This window comes from Peromyscus eremicus, chromosome 1 (assembly GCF_949786415.1).
Source record: "Peromyscus eremicus chromosome 1, PerEre_H2_v1, whole genome shotgun sequence".
Classification (NCBI taxonomy): Eukaryota; Metazoa; Chordata; class Mammalia; order Rodentia; family Cricetidae; genus Peromyscus; species Peromyscus eremicus.
The window spans coordinates 21,547,766-21,562,018 of NC_081416.1; the positions used below are offsets into that span (position 1 = coordinate 21,547,766).

At 36.2% G+C, this 14,253-nt stretch overlaps 1 protein-coding gene across 1 annotated transcript; it reads right to left on the bottom strand.

The window, feature by feature from the left end:
• Window positions 1–282: 282 nt before the first annotated feature.
• On the bottom strand, window positions 283–10,462 carry Znf518a (zinc finger protein 518A). The gene is made up of 3 exons (XM_059258217.1): window positions 9,796–10,462; window positions 7,155–7,236; window positions 283–6,761 (listed from the first exon to the last, which is right to left on the bottom strand). The coding sequence occupies exon 3, from the start codon at window positions 6,636–6,638 to the stop codon at window positions 2,178–2,180; it is 4,461 nt and encodes a 1,486-aa protein (XP_059114200.1). The 5' UTR covers window positions 6,639–6,761; window positions 7,155–7,236; window positions 9,796–10,462; the 3' UTR covers window positions 283–2,177.
• Window positions 10,463–14,253: the final 3,791 nt, after the last annotated feature.

Sequence of the window (14,253 nt, forward strand, 5' to 3'; positions counted from 1 at the left end):
CTATTCACAGATGTTAACATATGTTATTTATGGAGCTATCCGTAACAACAAAGTTCAACTCTACTGCTACTAAGGTGCTGAAGATCAAAAGCATTTCCCAGCAGAGCCAAGGATAAGTTACCACAAATGTGACCTTTCTCAAAGTTCATCTATAATTTTGGAAGAAGAAAAGTCCCATATTTATTCTGTAGTCTTCAGACATTAGAGAGAAGGGGAGCTATTTCCCATTAGAATTTCCAGTAGGTTTTAGCTCAGTCAAAAACAAAATAAAGAACTCTCATGTAAACACAAGCTTAAGTTTAATTGAAAACCTTCATTAACAACAAACAAGGAAATTAACAATCCTTACCATTCTTTAAACATCTGTACATTATTAATATATACTGTGCATTTCCAATCAACTCCACCCAGGCTCAATTCAAGAAACACAATTGTAACAGGTTTTATACAAAAAATACTTCACTAAGAAAGTAGATAAACTGCACAAAAACAGTACAAGTATAATGTGCATAGCAATATAGCTTGAAGCATCTATTTATGGCTTTGTTTAAATCAAAACTATCATGGGAATGGGCCCACTTAGGACCTACTGTTACAGTTGACATATGTAAACTGTTTACATCATTTTTAGGCACTTGCTAACAATAGTGTTTAATCCCTGAAAAAAATAAAATGTATGTCCCCCAAATAAAAAAAAAAGTCAGAAATAAAAAAACAAGAAAATAACATGGGTACAGTCTTCTTTTTAAATCACCCACTTTTATTAATGCATGCACAGAACTGAAAGAAAATAATTTTGTGTCATAAACTTTCTGTGCAAATTTACATAATCAAGTACAAAAATATGTACATTTTTGTTATATACAAAAAAGAAGCCCTGAAGTTTTGATCCAATCAATGAAAATGTCATAATATGTATAGTAACAACAAAAAATTACACTGTACATCATTTGTTAATAGAACTCCATTATCCAATGGGGAAAAAAAAATTGATACAAATGTGTTTGGTAAAGTTAAAATCAATGGATTATTAGGAAAATGTCTGTTTTGAAAGTGTTGGGCATGTCTCTTAGGAATTTTTCTTAAAGTTTTATGAATTGCTCTGAGTCCAGCATTAATGCTTGCTTCTCTATTTTCAAATGCCAGCTATTAATACGATTTTGGGTCTTATTGGTCATCCTGAAAAGTTACTAATGAAAATGGTCTGACCTAATGTAGAAGTGTTTAGGTAAGAACAGTAACTAAACACAAGCAAAAATATGATCTGCTTTGCTAACCTTGCTTCAAAATATTATCTTTGTAAAAATAAACTTTTTGAATTTTCAAGAAAAGCCATTCCCTTTGAAGTGTTTCTATGTTCTTTCTGTTCATTTTGAAGGGATGCCAATCAAGGAAGAAAAGCCATTTGGTTATGGGCATTGCTAATCAGATAAGCACAGTTCTGTACAAGGGGATCACTGGAGAACAGAACCAAACTCAGGAAAATGTTGACTTTCAAATGGATTTTAGAGAAAGTTTCTCCCTCCTCTGGAGACTGCCCCATTTACTGCAATGGTTGAGAGAGTCACAGAAAAAAGAGAATCATTCTGGGAGGGTATTCCAATCTGACACAGGGCAGAGCAACAGGATTTACTTGCCCAAAACTCTTCAAGCATTATTTCATGTTTAACTACAGTCCAGTAAGATGTAGTTTCAAAGGAATGTAATACCATTCAAATGAACTGTAACATAATAGAAAATAACTTTTTCCAAGTTCAGTCTATCTTCACAAGTAGCAAGAAACTCATGTATGAAAGGGTTCTACATCTCCAGAGAAACTCATCTGTCAGATCTATAAGGCTGGTGGGAGAAGATAGGGAATCGGGCTATCCACCATTACCCTCTATTCAGTCTCTGAACCCAATTGGGAAAACTCTTATCAAAACTTTCCTTAGCCCTACCTTCCCACAGATTCATCTTTAGACAACTAAATCAAGGTCTGTGCTAATTACTTTCTTTCAAAACACGTGTAACTGTAGCATTTTCAAGTACCACACATAAAGCTTTTGTTCTTCCACAGAAAATAATCAACTCTTAAAATGTTCAAAAACTATATTGATGTAGAAAATGCCTAATTTATGGTAACTTAGCCCATTTTCTTTTCTTTTTAAGTATCTTTCCTTGGCAATCACAGTAAGTTATTCTAACATATTCCAATCCCGAGTAGCTTCCACTAAATGCCTCTGCCCATGGCCAGCCCACACATCCTGATTGTCAAAAACTCTACCACAGAACCAGCAGTTAAACTTAGCTTTCAAGACATCTTCAGAGGTAGTTTTTACAATCTGGTAATTATTTTTGCTTGTCTTTTTGAGTGTTAGTTTTAGCACAAATCTTTCCTTCACAGAATTAACAGGCTTAAGCATTTTGTGTCTCTTGGAAAAGTCATTGTCAATTGTTTCAGAAGTGTTAAAATAAACTGGTTTCAGTAAAGCATTAATAGTTGTTTGCGACAATGAAACCTTCAGTACACGTCCATTAAACTTCGCAATAGTTTTCATTACACGTTCTACTTCTGGGGCATCTGCATCAGGATGGTTCAAAACCACAACTGGTTGGTTTCTCCGAGGACATTTCACCAGCTGTTTGGAATTAAAAGGGAAAAGTCTCAAAGTTCTACCTGAATCCTTTGAAAGCCTGGGTCTGCTCAATCCATACGTTTCCTGGACATCTTCAGCATTAGCCTTTTCTCTACACTTTCTATGCAATGTTGACTTTTTTCTTGGAGGTTCTTGGTAATTATCAATGTACTTTCGTTTACAGCTTCTGTTTCTAGATACAATAGTGGTTTCAGAATCTTGACTTATACGAGTCTTAATTTTTGCAAACTTATTTTTACAAGTCTTTCTTTTACTGAAATTTGTCTCAACTGTACAATTCGCTTTACACCTTAATACTCTTGTCTCTGAATGCTCACTGATACATACTGGTTCCTCAGAAGACTCTGGGCATGTTGCAGTAGAAGGAAGGACAATTTCATTTGCTGGCATCAAACCATCTGAGACTGGTAAGGCATCTCTAGAAGATTCTGGCTCTTTCTGCTCTCCAAGACCTGCTAGTTTAGATGGTACATTCTCTTTCTGGAATGAAGATGCAGAGTTGCTAACTGAAAGATTATTAGCAGCACTCACATTTAAAACAGGATTAAAAATTTTTACCAGTATTTTCTGTGGTGCTCCTTCAGGTCTCTTTGGCTGAATACGTTGGTAAGGACCATTTCTGATTAACTTACGCTTAAGAGGTTCAGTGTTATTTGGCATCATACACTTAAAAAACACAGCTTGTTTACCATCAGGCATGAGGGTATACAGAGACGCTTTGGGCAAGTTTTCATTCTGTTGCTTTCCTGTATTCAAGATATTCAACTTAGGGCCCTGCTGCTCAGGTAGAATGTTAGGAAAATGAACAGCTCTCACTGAAGAACCTACTGATGTTTTAATAATGTAAGGACCCTTCAAGGGCCATGTATTCTCTGGGCAACTTTTCATGTTCGTACAACTGCCAACACTGGAACAAAGTATAGGTGTAAGACAGTTATTGTTTTGTTCTACTTTCAGAAGAGGCATTTTGCAAGGTTCTGTAGCTATAGTTCCGTAACTTTGAACATTCTCAGTTTTGACAGTGGGAACACCTTCGGGTTTCCCATTATTAAGTGTTAAAAGCATTCCAGGTTTCTTGTTTACAAGGAGAGAAGCAGGTACACTCTGTGTGTTAACCAAAGGAAGTGGTCTTCCAGAAAAGACATGGAATCCAGGTTTGTTAGCAACATGCAGTGGTATAATAAAACCTTTTGGAGTTTGAAAAAACACAGGACTTTTCTGTTCCGAGGTTAGAAATGGATTCTGAATATATACAGGACCTGAATTTTGTGTGCTGGTTCGGAGTTTGTCTTTTACAAGCTGCTGTGTTATTATTGCATCTGACTGAGTCTTAAGTAATGTGACCATACTTGGAATTTTAGTGGTCACCTCAGAATCTCTCACATCTTGTAATACTGACACCACTTGTTTTTCTTGCCCATTACATTTTAAATTCGGTTCATTTGTAGGCATACTAACACCTACACTGGGAGACGGAACTGGGAAGATGTCTTGCACTTGCAAGTCTTTTGAAGATTCTACTATCATTTCTTCTTCCTCAACCTTTTTAAATGTTTGGTCACAATCGAGTGGAAGGTTTTTACTGGGAATGTTATTAGAGTTTTCCTTTGTATCAGATTTTGGTTTTAATATATCTTGGAGTAACTGGTTTACTTCTGGTGGCAAAAATTCTGAAGCCTGCTGGCTCTGGAGAGAGAAAACAGATGTGATTCTAGGCATCAAGGGGGAGCCAGCACTGGGAATGTCATTCCATTTAGTTTCTTCAGTCACACTTAATAAATTTTGGTTTTCATTAGTGAAGAGGCTTTGTTTTTCAAAGTTTTGTCTTTCTTCTAACTCACATGGTTCTTCAATTTCAGCTTTCGTCTTGAAAGTTCCATCTTTACCATTTAATGGACTGACAGATGCTAACGGGCTATCTGAGTTGGAGCTCTCACTTTTTGGTAGTGGTGAAAGTGTATCACTATCACTAGTTGATTCCTGAGTAACTGTTCTGTTCGAAGGGTCCCTCTGAAGGTTTTCAAACACTGCTGTTCTTGAAAACCTACGACGCTTATTATCCACCTTTGAGTAATTATGAAAAGGTAAAGATCCTTGGTTGGAGAACTCAAAATAGCTGGATGATTCATCAGGTAACTCAGAGCTGACATAATTAATGCAATAGTTATGCATATCTCCACAACTGTATGCATTTGGCTTAGTGGTAAGGTTGACTTTATCTGGACTTTTAATGGTGGTGGTATCTAATGCATCTGGATGACTCTGAGTGGTATGATTTTCCCACAAGTCAACATTATCTCTTGATTCAACTTTTGTGGTTAAACTCACTGATGCAGTAACTGATTCTGATGTTGTTGGCAAAGAAGATAAACTTTTACTGTTATCTACCGTCTCAAGTATATCGTTCTTTTCAGATATGAAAGCGATTTCTTTTTCAGAAATTTCTTTCCTGGAAAGCACAGGAGACGAATGTGAAAGTGGAGCTGCTTTCACAAAATCTGTGTCAGTCACCTCAGTAGTTACTCCAGTTGCAAATCCAGTGTTGTCCGAAGCCTGGGGGGGCAAATTAGCTGTACTATCCTTTTCTGTGTCTGGTTGTAAGGCTGGTGCAGGTGGATTCTGTTTATTGATAGGCAACAATTTTATTACAATATGCTGTCTCCCGTCTACCAACTTGAAGCCCATAAACTTAGCACTGTAATTAGCAGGAATTGTTATCTTATTATTTCTCACCAGTAACACTGAAGGCCCCTGTAGACCACTCTTCAAGAAACTTGAAGTAGCATTTGCTCCCTCGTCAGCTTTCTTCTGCTGCCCAGTGGACAGCGGAGGTGACTTTTCAGAGTCTGTGGGTTTGTCACCATTCTCACAGTGCAGTCTTTCACCCCTTTCTTCAGTTAACCGCTCTTGACTCTGGTCTTCACCTTTAGTCTGTGTTTTGTTCACTGCATTAAACGCTTGAGCATTTTTTCCTATACTTTCATCATTCCCACTGGTAACTGTTTTACGTTTCCAAAATGTCTTTGTTGGACCTATTTTGTATCTTTTGAGTATTAGTTTAAGGCCTGTTGTAGTCGTTGCCACTCTTTTATCATACGAGTCTTTCTCCAGTTTTTCTTTTGCATATAAGTGTTCTTTATGCAAAGTTATAACATGTCTGACGAGTTGGTCTTTATGAACGGCACCATAGCTACAGTAGTGACAAGTGAAGGGAAGAGAACCAGAGTGGACACGAAGGTGCTTCTGAAGCTCTCCCTTGGTAAAGCAGAGGTGACGGCATTTCCCACATTTATAATGCATTTCTTTATGTCTGTGAATGTGCTGAACAAATGTGCCGACGTCCTGGGTGAAGAATCTACACTCCTCACACTGAAAATTACCATTAACACAATGTTTAGATGTGAAGTGTTTTGTCAAGTCCAATAAAGTATATGAACGCTCACTATTACAAATGTCACATTTTACAAAAGTGTTCCTATGGGTTTTTCGGTGTTGCTTAAATATCTGGAAGTCATTTGCTGAAAAACTACACATTTCACAAGGAAACGAAGGTAACTCACCATGATGCCACATTTCAAAGTGTTTCTGCAAATCGTTCGGACTATACTGAGCACTGTCTTGGCATTTTAAACAACTGAAGTTGAGTATTTTTGCAGACATGTTTACACTCTCTTCTTCAGCTCGTTCAGATTTACAAAGCAGTACACACTCCTCAGCACAGCTTACAGTTTTCACACTGATAGATTTCCGTGCAGTCTGTGGTTTACTCTGAAATAATATTCTGTACTTTTCAACTTCATGTTTCATTAAGATTTCATTTGGAATATTTATCTTGGGCAAACTGATGTTCACATTTTTTAGCTTGTAATGAAAATTAGTTTCTGAAATTTTTGGTGTAGGTATTGATTCGATGGTATCTGCTATCTCATTTGTTGTATCAATTTTTTCCAAAACAGTTTGTTTTTCATCACAAAATAGCTGTGTCTGTTCAAATGGCATGATTTAAAAAAAATCAGTTTCTTTTGTTCTGAAAACTTGTGAAGTTATTTGTGACTTAAACACAAAACAATACTGAGCTGCAACATCTTCAAAATAACCAGGATTTCCCTCAAATCAATTCACCTAGAATTGAACAAAGAATTGAAATTTTAAAATTCAAAGTAAATTTCTTATGTCTAAGTTTATTCTGACTCAACAAAGCAGAAATTCTAATCAAGCACATATACTAAAACCACAAAGAGCCGATCTGTTAAGAACTCCCAGGTTTAGAGGAGGCTTCATCTATCAATAGAAGCAATTAGCTTCTGGTATCTCTTCTTCACTTAGCTTCATGGTCAGGCTCTAGATGGTGCCAAGATGACTGTTCAAGTTCAGTTAGCAGCCTTCAAGGTACAACTTAATAATAATAATAAAAAAAAAACATTATCACTCCTCCAAAAGCAGGACATAGTCTTGGCCCCAATTTTCTTAAGTGTCATTCCCTACAGTAAGACAAATTTCTATGAATGACCATACCTGATTTACAGGCCACACATGGAGCCAGAGGCATAGAACACCATCAAGCATGAACTGACATTAAGGACTAGAGGATGCTTCCCTAGAAGAAAATCAGAGCATTATTACCAGATAGTAGGAATGAACAAGATAAATGCAAAAGCAGCACACACACACACACACACACAAGGTTTTCTATTTGTTCTTGCATAAATAGAGTATTACATAAGACTTTAACATCTTAACTTCTTTCCAAGAATACAAATGCAAACAGATCTAAGTTCCCTCTTCCAATGGCTACAGAACATCTCAGAGTGGATGTATTGTAGCCTATTTCTTACTGCTGGTGGAACTTAACTCCTACTCTTTCCCTGTTACAAAGGCTGCTATAGGCTCTGACCAGGGAACAAGATCTAGAAGGACACATTAAGCTGAACTGCTCGTGACTAGGTGACTTTGTTCTTGTGTTTTGTTTCTTGTAATGCACATATTAAAAAAAATAAATAAATAAAAGCTCCTTTTAAAAGCTAAAAACAAACAAGTAAAAAACCAAAGACAGCTACAGTAACTATTATTCATGTCACATTTATACATATATTTCTGAAAGATATCTAGATATGCATTTGTTTTCATTCTAATGTTCACTTCTGCAGTTCTAAAAATTCCTTATATCCAACAAAATTTAAAACCTATACTGGAAATATTATGAAAGAATTACAGACTTAATTTTTGTGCTTCTCTCTGAACAGAAGACAAAGTGTTCTATGAATAACATCAGAGGTAAATGTATATTTATCTTTTCTTCATATATTAAAAGGGATTTAAATTGAAATGACTATTGGTTGCAAATGACAAAATACTAAAAACTCAAAACATAAAGAAGTAAAAAAAACTCTGTAAGCAAACTTCCTATCAATTATTTTGTTACATTATATTTAAATTTCCAAGCAAGATTTTCAATGATGGTTATCAACAAGGACAATTGTCATCCAAGTCACTATTTGATCTGATAAGCCCATTTAGGAAAGCAAATTAAGTTATTGACTCATAAATATTTGAAATAGTGAACCTAGAATTAGATCTTTAAAATTTTAGTATTACCAAAAAGGGTGTGTGTGTGTGTGTGTGTGTGTGTGTGTGTGTGTGTGTGTGTAAAACAGTGAAGGTCATATGAAGGGCAGGTGGTCCTAAAAGAAGAAAAGCTACTGAAATTGACTAGAACTATTGGAAAGCCAGGATATTGGGATGTCTAAATGAATGCTCTCTTTCATCCACATGGAACTTAAAGATGACTCAATAATGACTAGCTAGGGAAATGCTTAATTTACAAATAAAAATGCCCTTCGCTTTTACTTAACTTTGATAATTGTCAGTTAATGCAGAATGTCAACACAGTGTGGGAGGAGCTCTTATATTTCAGGTAGCTGAAGGCTGTGGTGATAGATTGTGTACCCTAATAAATTTGCCTGAAGATCAGAGAACAGAATAAGCCACTAGATTAAACACAGGAGCCAGGCAGTAGTGGCACTAGTGGCACACACCTTTTAATCCCAATATTTGAGAGTCACATGCCTTTAATCCCAGCACTAGGAAAGTTGAGACAGGAAATTATATGGGTGGGCAGAGAAAGGTATATAAGGCAGGAGGAGACAGGAACTAAAGTCTTTTGGCTGAGGAAAGCTTTTCAGGCTGAGAAGTCCTAGAGGTAAGAGATGGCTTGCTCTGTCCTCTTATCTTCAGGCAAATTTATCAGAGTACACAATGTATCACCACAGAGGGCTTGTAATTTGATCTCAAATTTCAACTTTACCTGGAAAATCTACCTGATCTTGAAGCATGTTTACCTTTTAAGTGTGTAAGTAATGCCATCAGAGAACAACTTATATTAGAGCTGCCACCTTTGGTTGAAAAATGGATGGATGGATGGATGGATGGATGGAAGGAAGGAAGGAAGGAAGGAAGGAAGGAAGAGAACTATGTTATAAATACCTCAGGTAACACAGAACAGGAAATTTTATCATAATTTTCACCCCTACCTATTAAACTAGTTTTTATATACAGTCCAATTTCCATCTCCACCAACAAAGATTACTGGCTATTTAAACTATGGTTTTACTAACTCTTAAGTTTACCAGCAATCTAAATTACTGAAATAAGACACTTTTACAAAAGTATTAAAATAATCTGGAGTTTCCTACATCATGATGGATAATAAAACTATAGGTTTTCTTCCCTCTACCAACTGACCACTGAAATAACAAAAAGACTTAATAGAGAAAAAATTTTAAAGGTCTAGAAACAAACAAACAAAACTCCATAAACATATTATAAAACATTTGACAGGAAATGACCTGGTGAGAAAGACAAATGCTGACCTACTAACAACCATCATTTTAAAAAATTTGTTTGTTTGTAAGTGACACTGGGTCTAGCTGTGTTGCCCAAGCTGGCCTCAAATTCCCGGGCTCAAGCAATTTTTCCCATCTCAGCTAGAGAGCTAGTAGCTGGGATCACCAGCTTAAGCATAATATTCAGATGCAAACTACCTTTTTGAAAGAGGAAGAAGTCCATTAGGAGACACTCATTCAACCAATATTTAATGAATATCAATTACACCCTAGGTAAGGAAGTGACAAAATTTTGCCCCCTCTATTAACCATACCTTGGGAAAGATGGAGACCTGAATGGAAGATCAGATTGGAGCTCTTTGGGTGACAGAAGGCTCAGCTCAGGATGATATATAAGAGGACAGGAATTGGAGTTTCCAGCTGAGTTCAGAAGCCAAGAAGAATAGGAACTGCTAGTATCAACTGTCAGGAGAGATGTAAAGGGAAAATTATTATTGAACACAAATGAACCTTGGTATACTAACAGCTATCTACCTCTGCCTAGTACCGTCTTTTCTTAAGTTATGCCTATGTCGCCTTCTAATTCAAAAACTGAGAGATCTTATTTTATCTCATCTCAACTAGTGATGTCATTAGAAAAGTTAAGCAGGAGATGGACATAGTGGTGCATGCCTTTACTCCCATCACTGGGAGGCAGAGGGATCTCTGTGAGTTTGAGGCCAGTCTGGGGCATATAGTGAGTTCCAGGCTGCTCAGGGATACACAGTAGAGTCAAAGAAAAACAGAAAAACAATAAACAAACTAAAAAGATATGTACAAATAACTAGATAAAGTGATGGGTAGGTGGGAGGAAGGAGGGAAAGAAACAATTTAAATATTCAGAGAACCTTCTTTTTTTCTTTCTCTTACCCAGAGGTGACTATAATGAGTTATGCCATTTAAAAAACAACAAACAAAACAAAGAAACAAAGAAAACTTCTTTTAAAGATCTTGTAATAAAATAGCTCCTCCGTATCCCTGACCTCATCAGGGGCAGGGAACTCACCCCCCAGTAGATGCCTAAAACCAGAAGTACCTAAATCCTGTATATATAGTTATCTTCTTACATACATCTACGATGAAGTTTAACTTATTACTATATATATAACAGAGTAAAAGATTAACAATAATAAAACAGGATAATATGCATAATAAAAAGTATGTAACTGTATTATATTCATCATTCTTCTGGTGTGAAGTCTGATGATACAATGCTCCCAAACCAAGATAAATGATACAGACACTGTAGTATAGCACTGAGCTACTACACTGGGAAATATGATGCCATGAACATCAAGCTGACAACTAAGATACCTCCCAAGTGACTAGCAGGCAGGTAGCATATACAATGTGGGCAGGCTGGACAAAAATAATTCATATCCCAGGATGTGCAGAAATAAGACTTCAGCACACCACTCAGAGTAGCATGCAATTAAAACATATGAACTGATTATTTCTGGACTTTTCTATTCACCATCTTCAGAGTATCACTGTCTGTTGAAAATGAGAGAATTCTATGGTTGGCAACCACAATGAGATTCAAGGTTACAGAAAGAAAAAAAAAACAGCTAATGTTATATAAGAGAGAACAAAGTAAATGAGAAAAATAATTTTGAAGTCAAAAGAAAAAAATTACAGTAATTTTTCTTAAAAAAGAGATTTGAATTTTTAAAATCAAAGTTCCTCCAAATGTTAGGCAAATTACTAGTAGGAAGAGAATATAAAACTCAACACCTACAACTTATCTAGTAAAAGATTTTAGTTTAAAAGACAAAATAAAATTATATCCAAATATGGTATTGGAGTTATCTTAAATGGGATTAAAGTTTTCATTAACTGCATCAACTAATTAGGTAGCTATACCCAACACCAATACTACCCAGTTGTAAATGCTGAGATATGGAATATGGAATCGAAATTTATGGAGTTTTCAGGGCAAAGGAGAAACCCAAGACTGCATTCTATATCCAATAAAAACTCTCAAGTGAGTAGAAATGTACAAAGATCAGAGACTATATAATAAAATCTGCAACATAGAATATATAATTAGGGAAGCAGAAAAGAAACACATACAACATCAAATACGTAAGAAGTTCTTATGGAAAAATTAACAGTGAGTTCCCATTGCAGAGATTATAAAAAGAAAATGTTAGATGCTGGAAAGCAAATAGGCAATAAATGACCAAGAGCACTTAATCTCTGACCAATGACTGATAAAGTTAAGAACTGATCCATCTTATACTCTGAATTTTCAGAAGACCCAGGAATTGCAGCACCAAGCAGGTAGGAAAGCTGAAGTAAAGTGAAATTTGGAGACACAAACTGTAATTTTTTTTAATGTAAAAAAAAAGGCACATCCATCATATAAGTATGCAAACTTGCTTTAGCCTTTGCTAAGTTATAAAATTATATGTGTACCAGATAATTGTTTTAAACCAAGTTTTTACGATTCATTATCAATAAATATTTTATTTGTATACCTATTTTATAAGCCTATTTACCCATAGTTACATAAAAAATTCCTCGGGCAAAAGGGGGTCAATGAGTGGAAAAAATTTAAGAAGCCCATATTAGATAGAATACTAATTTTTGTTTGTTTATCTGATTGTTTTGAGACATAGCCCTGATTGTCCTGGAACTCACTAAATAGACCAGGCTGGCCTCCAATTCATAGAGATCTATGCCTCTGTCTCCCCAATTCTAAGATTAAAGGTGTGTATCACCATGCCCAGCATAATACTGTTTTGGGTTTTTTTAGGAGTGGGGTAAGGAGAGGGAATGATGCAGATTAAACCCAGGGCCTTATACTTGCTAGGTAAGTGCTCTAGGTACAAACACATCTCAACATATTCCTTAAGAAAAGTCCTGAAATTTGATCTGACAAAGTTTTATTTTGTTTTGTTTTTGTTTTTTCGAGACAGGGTTTCTCTGTGTAGCTTTGCGCCTTTCCTGGAACTCACTTGGTAGTCCAGGCTGGCCTCGAACTCACAGAGATCCGCCTGGCTCTGCCTCCCGAATGCTGGGATTAAAGGCGTGCGCCACCACCGCCCGGCCTTATTTAAAAAATTTAATGCTATCTTTAAGAGTGTGGATTTTGACATTTCAGAGAATTTGAACAATGACCTAGAATACTGTCTACCATGTCATATTCTCTGTACTAGTTAACTAACCACAATAACCTTTTCCTTAAACTGATATATTCTGTGTCCTCTTCTGGTGCCACAGGTACCGAATGCATATAGTGCACATACACACATGCAAGCAAAACACTCATACACATTAAAAATAAATTTTTAAAAGGATATACCTTACAAAAAGAGTATGTATAAATATCACCCAAACATAGGTTAATAAGAATATGATAGCCAGGCAGTACTGGCACACATCTTTAATCCCAGCATTTGGAAGGCAGAGGCAGGTGGATCGAGTTCAAGTTCAAAGCCAGCCTCATCTACAGAGCGAGTTCCATGACAGCCAGGGCTACACAGAGAAATCCTGTCTTGAAAAATCAAAAAGAATATGATGAAGTAAATTATAAAATATCAACAAGAAAACATTATACAGAAGACAGAAAAATGTGTGATTGAATTGGGAAAGATAGTTTGTATAACATTTTTAAATTAAAAAAGGAAGTTGTACATTAAATCATACCATGTATTTTCAAGTTAGGAGGAAAGGTCATCATTTGTATGACAGGAAAAAGAACCTAAAAGGCAAATAAATCTATAGAAAGACACTCACCAAACCACTGATAGCAGATGAATTTTTTCAATGACAGCATGTCCTCTACAATAAAACACACCCATCAGCAGACTCTTCTGCCCCCCTAAGTATGTAGATGGCAACCAAAGGGCAACACGACTACTACAAGCCTTTAGGGACATATGTGTATGTAGTCCTGCCCTTGAACTCTGGAACTCCTCAATCTTTAAAGTAAGTCTCTCTTTTGCCTTAAGCCAACTCATACTGCTTCCAGTAAATGTAACTAAAGGCTCACACTTAGGACATATAATGGACAAACCAATGTTAACTGTACTTGTTTCACAAAAAGGTATGCTTTCTGAAAAACCTTTGAAGAACAATAGGACTTAAACATACAAGAAAGATTGAAAAGGCAATCTAGACGGAAGAACAAGAAACATGAGAAGCATTTTTCTCCAAAGGTACTGCAGGATCGAGCTCAAAGAGACTGCCTAAGAGAAGGCTAAGGAAGAACAAGACTACAGACGACAACCATGAACTTATATGAAATGTCATCAGAGCATGGCTAGTCAATAAGGAGAAAATGTAAGAGCAGCATTTCCAAAATAGTAATAGATGGCACTAGAAAACAAGGTAAATTGAAGAGTTAAAAAATACAGGGAAAAAAATCAGAAGAGCAAAGTAACAAAATAAGATTGGGTTATAGTAATGCACACCCATAATTCCAGCACTTAGGAGGCAGAGGCAAGAGGATTTTGATTTCATGGGTGGCCATTATACAGCAAGACCTTATCTCAAAAAGCAGTAATCATTTTTTAAAAAGTCAGAAACCAGGAAAGCAGCAATGTTGGCACAGGTTAGAAATCAAACAGTGGGTCAAAGACTGAGAAATTCCACAGCAAAATGCCAAGGATGAGGCGATCCCAAAAGAGCGAGAATCACAAGGTACCATTCCTAGCATTATTCTTGCTTCCTACAACACAGCAAAGAGCAAAGAGACTCTGCAGAGCCTAAGAATGAAAAACTGTGGT

What these genes read in the sequence shown, in the direction of transcription:
- Znf518a (XM_059258217.1), bottom strand. Translation starts at nt 6,638, where the DNA reads ATGCCATTTGAACAGACACAGCTATTTTGTGATGAAAAACAAACTGTT.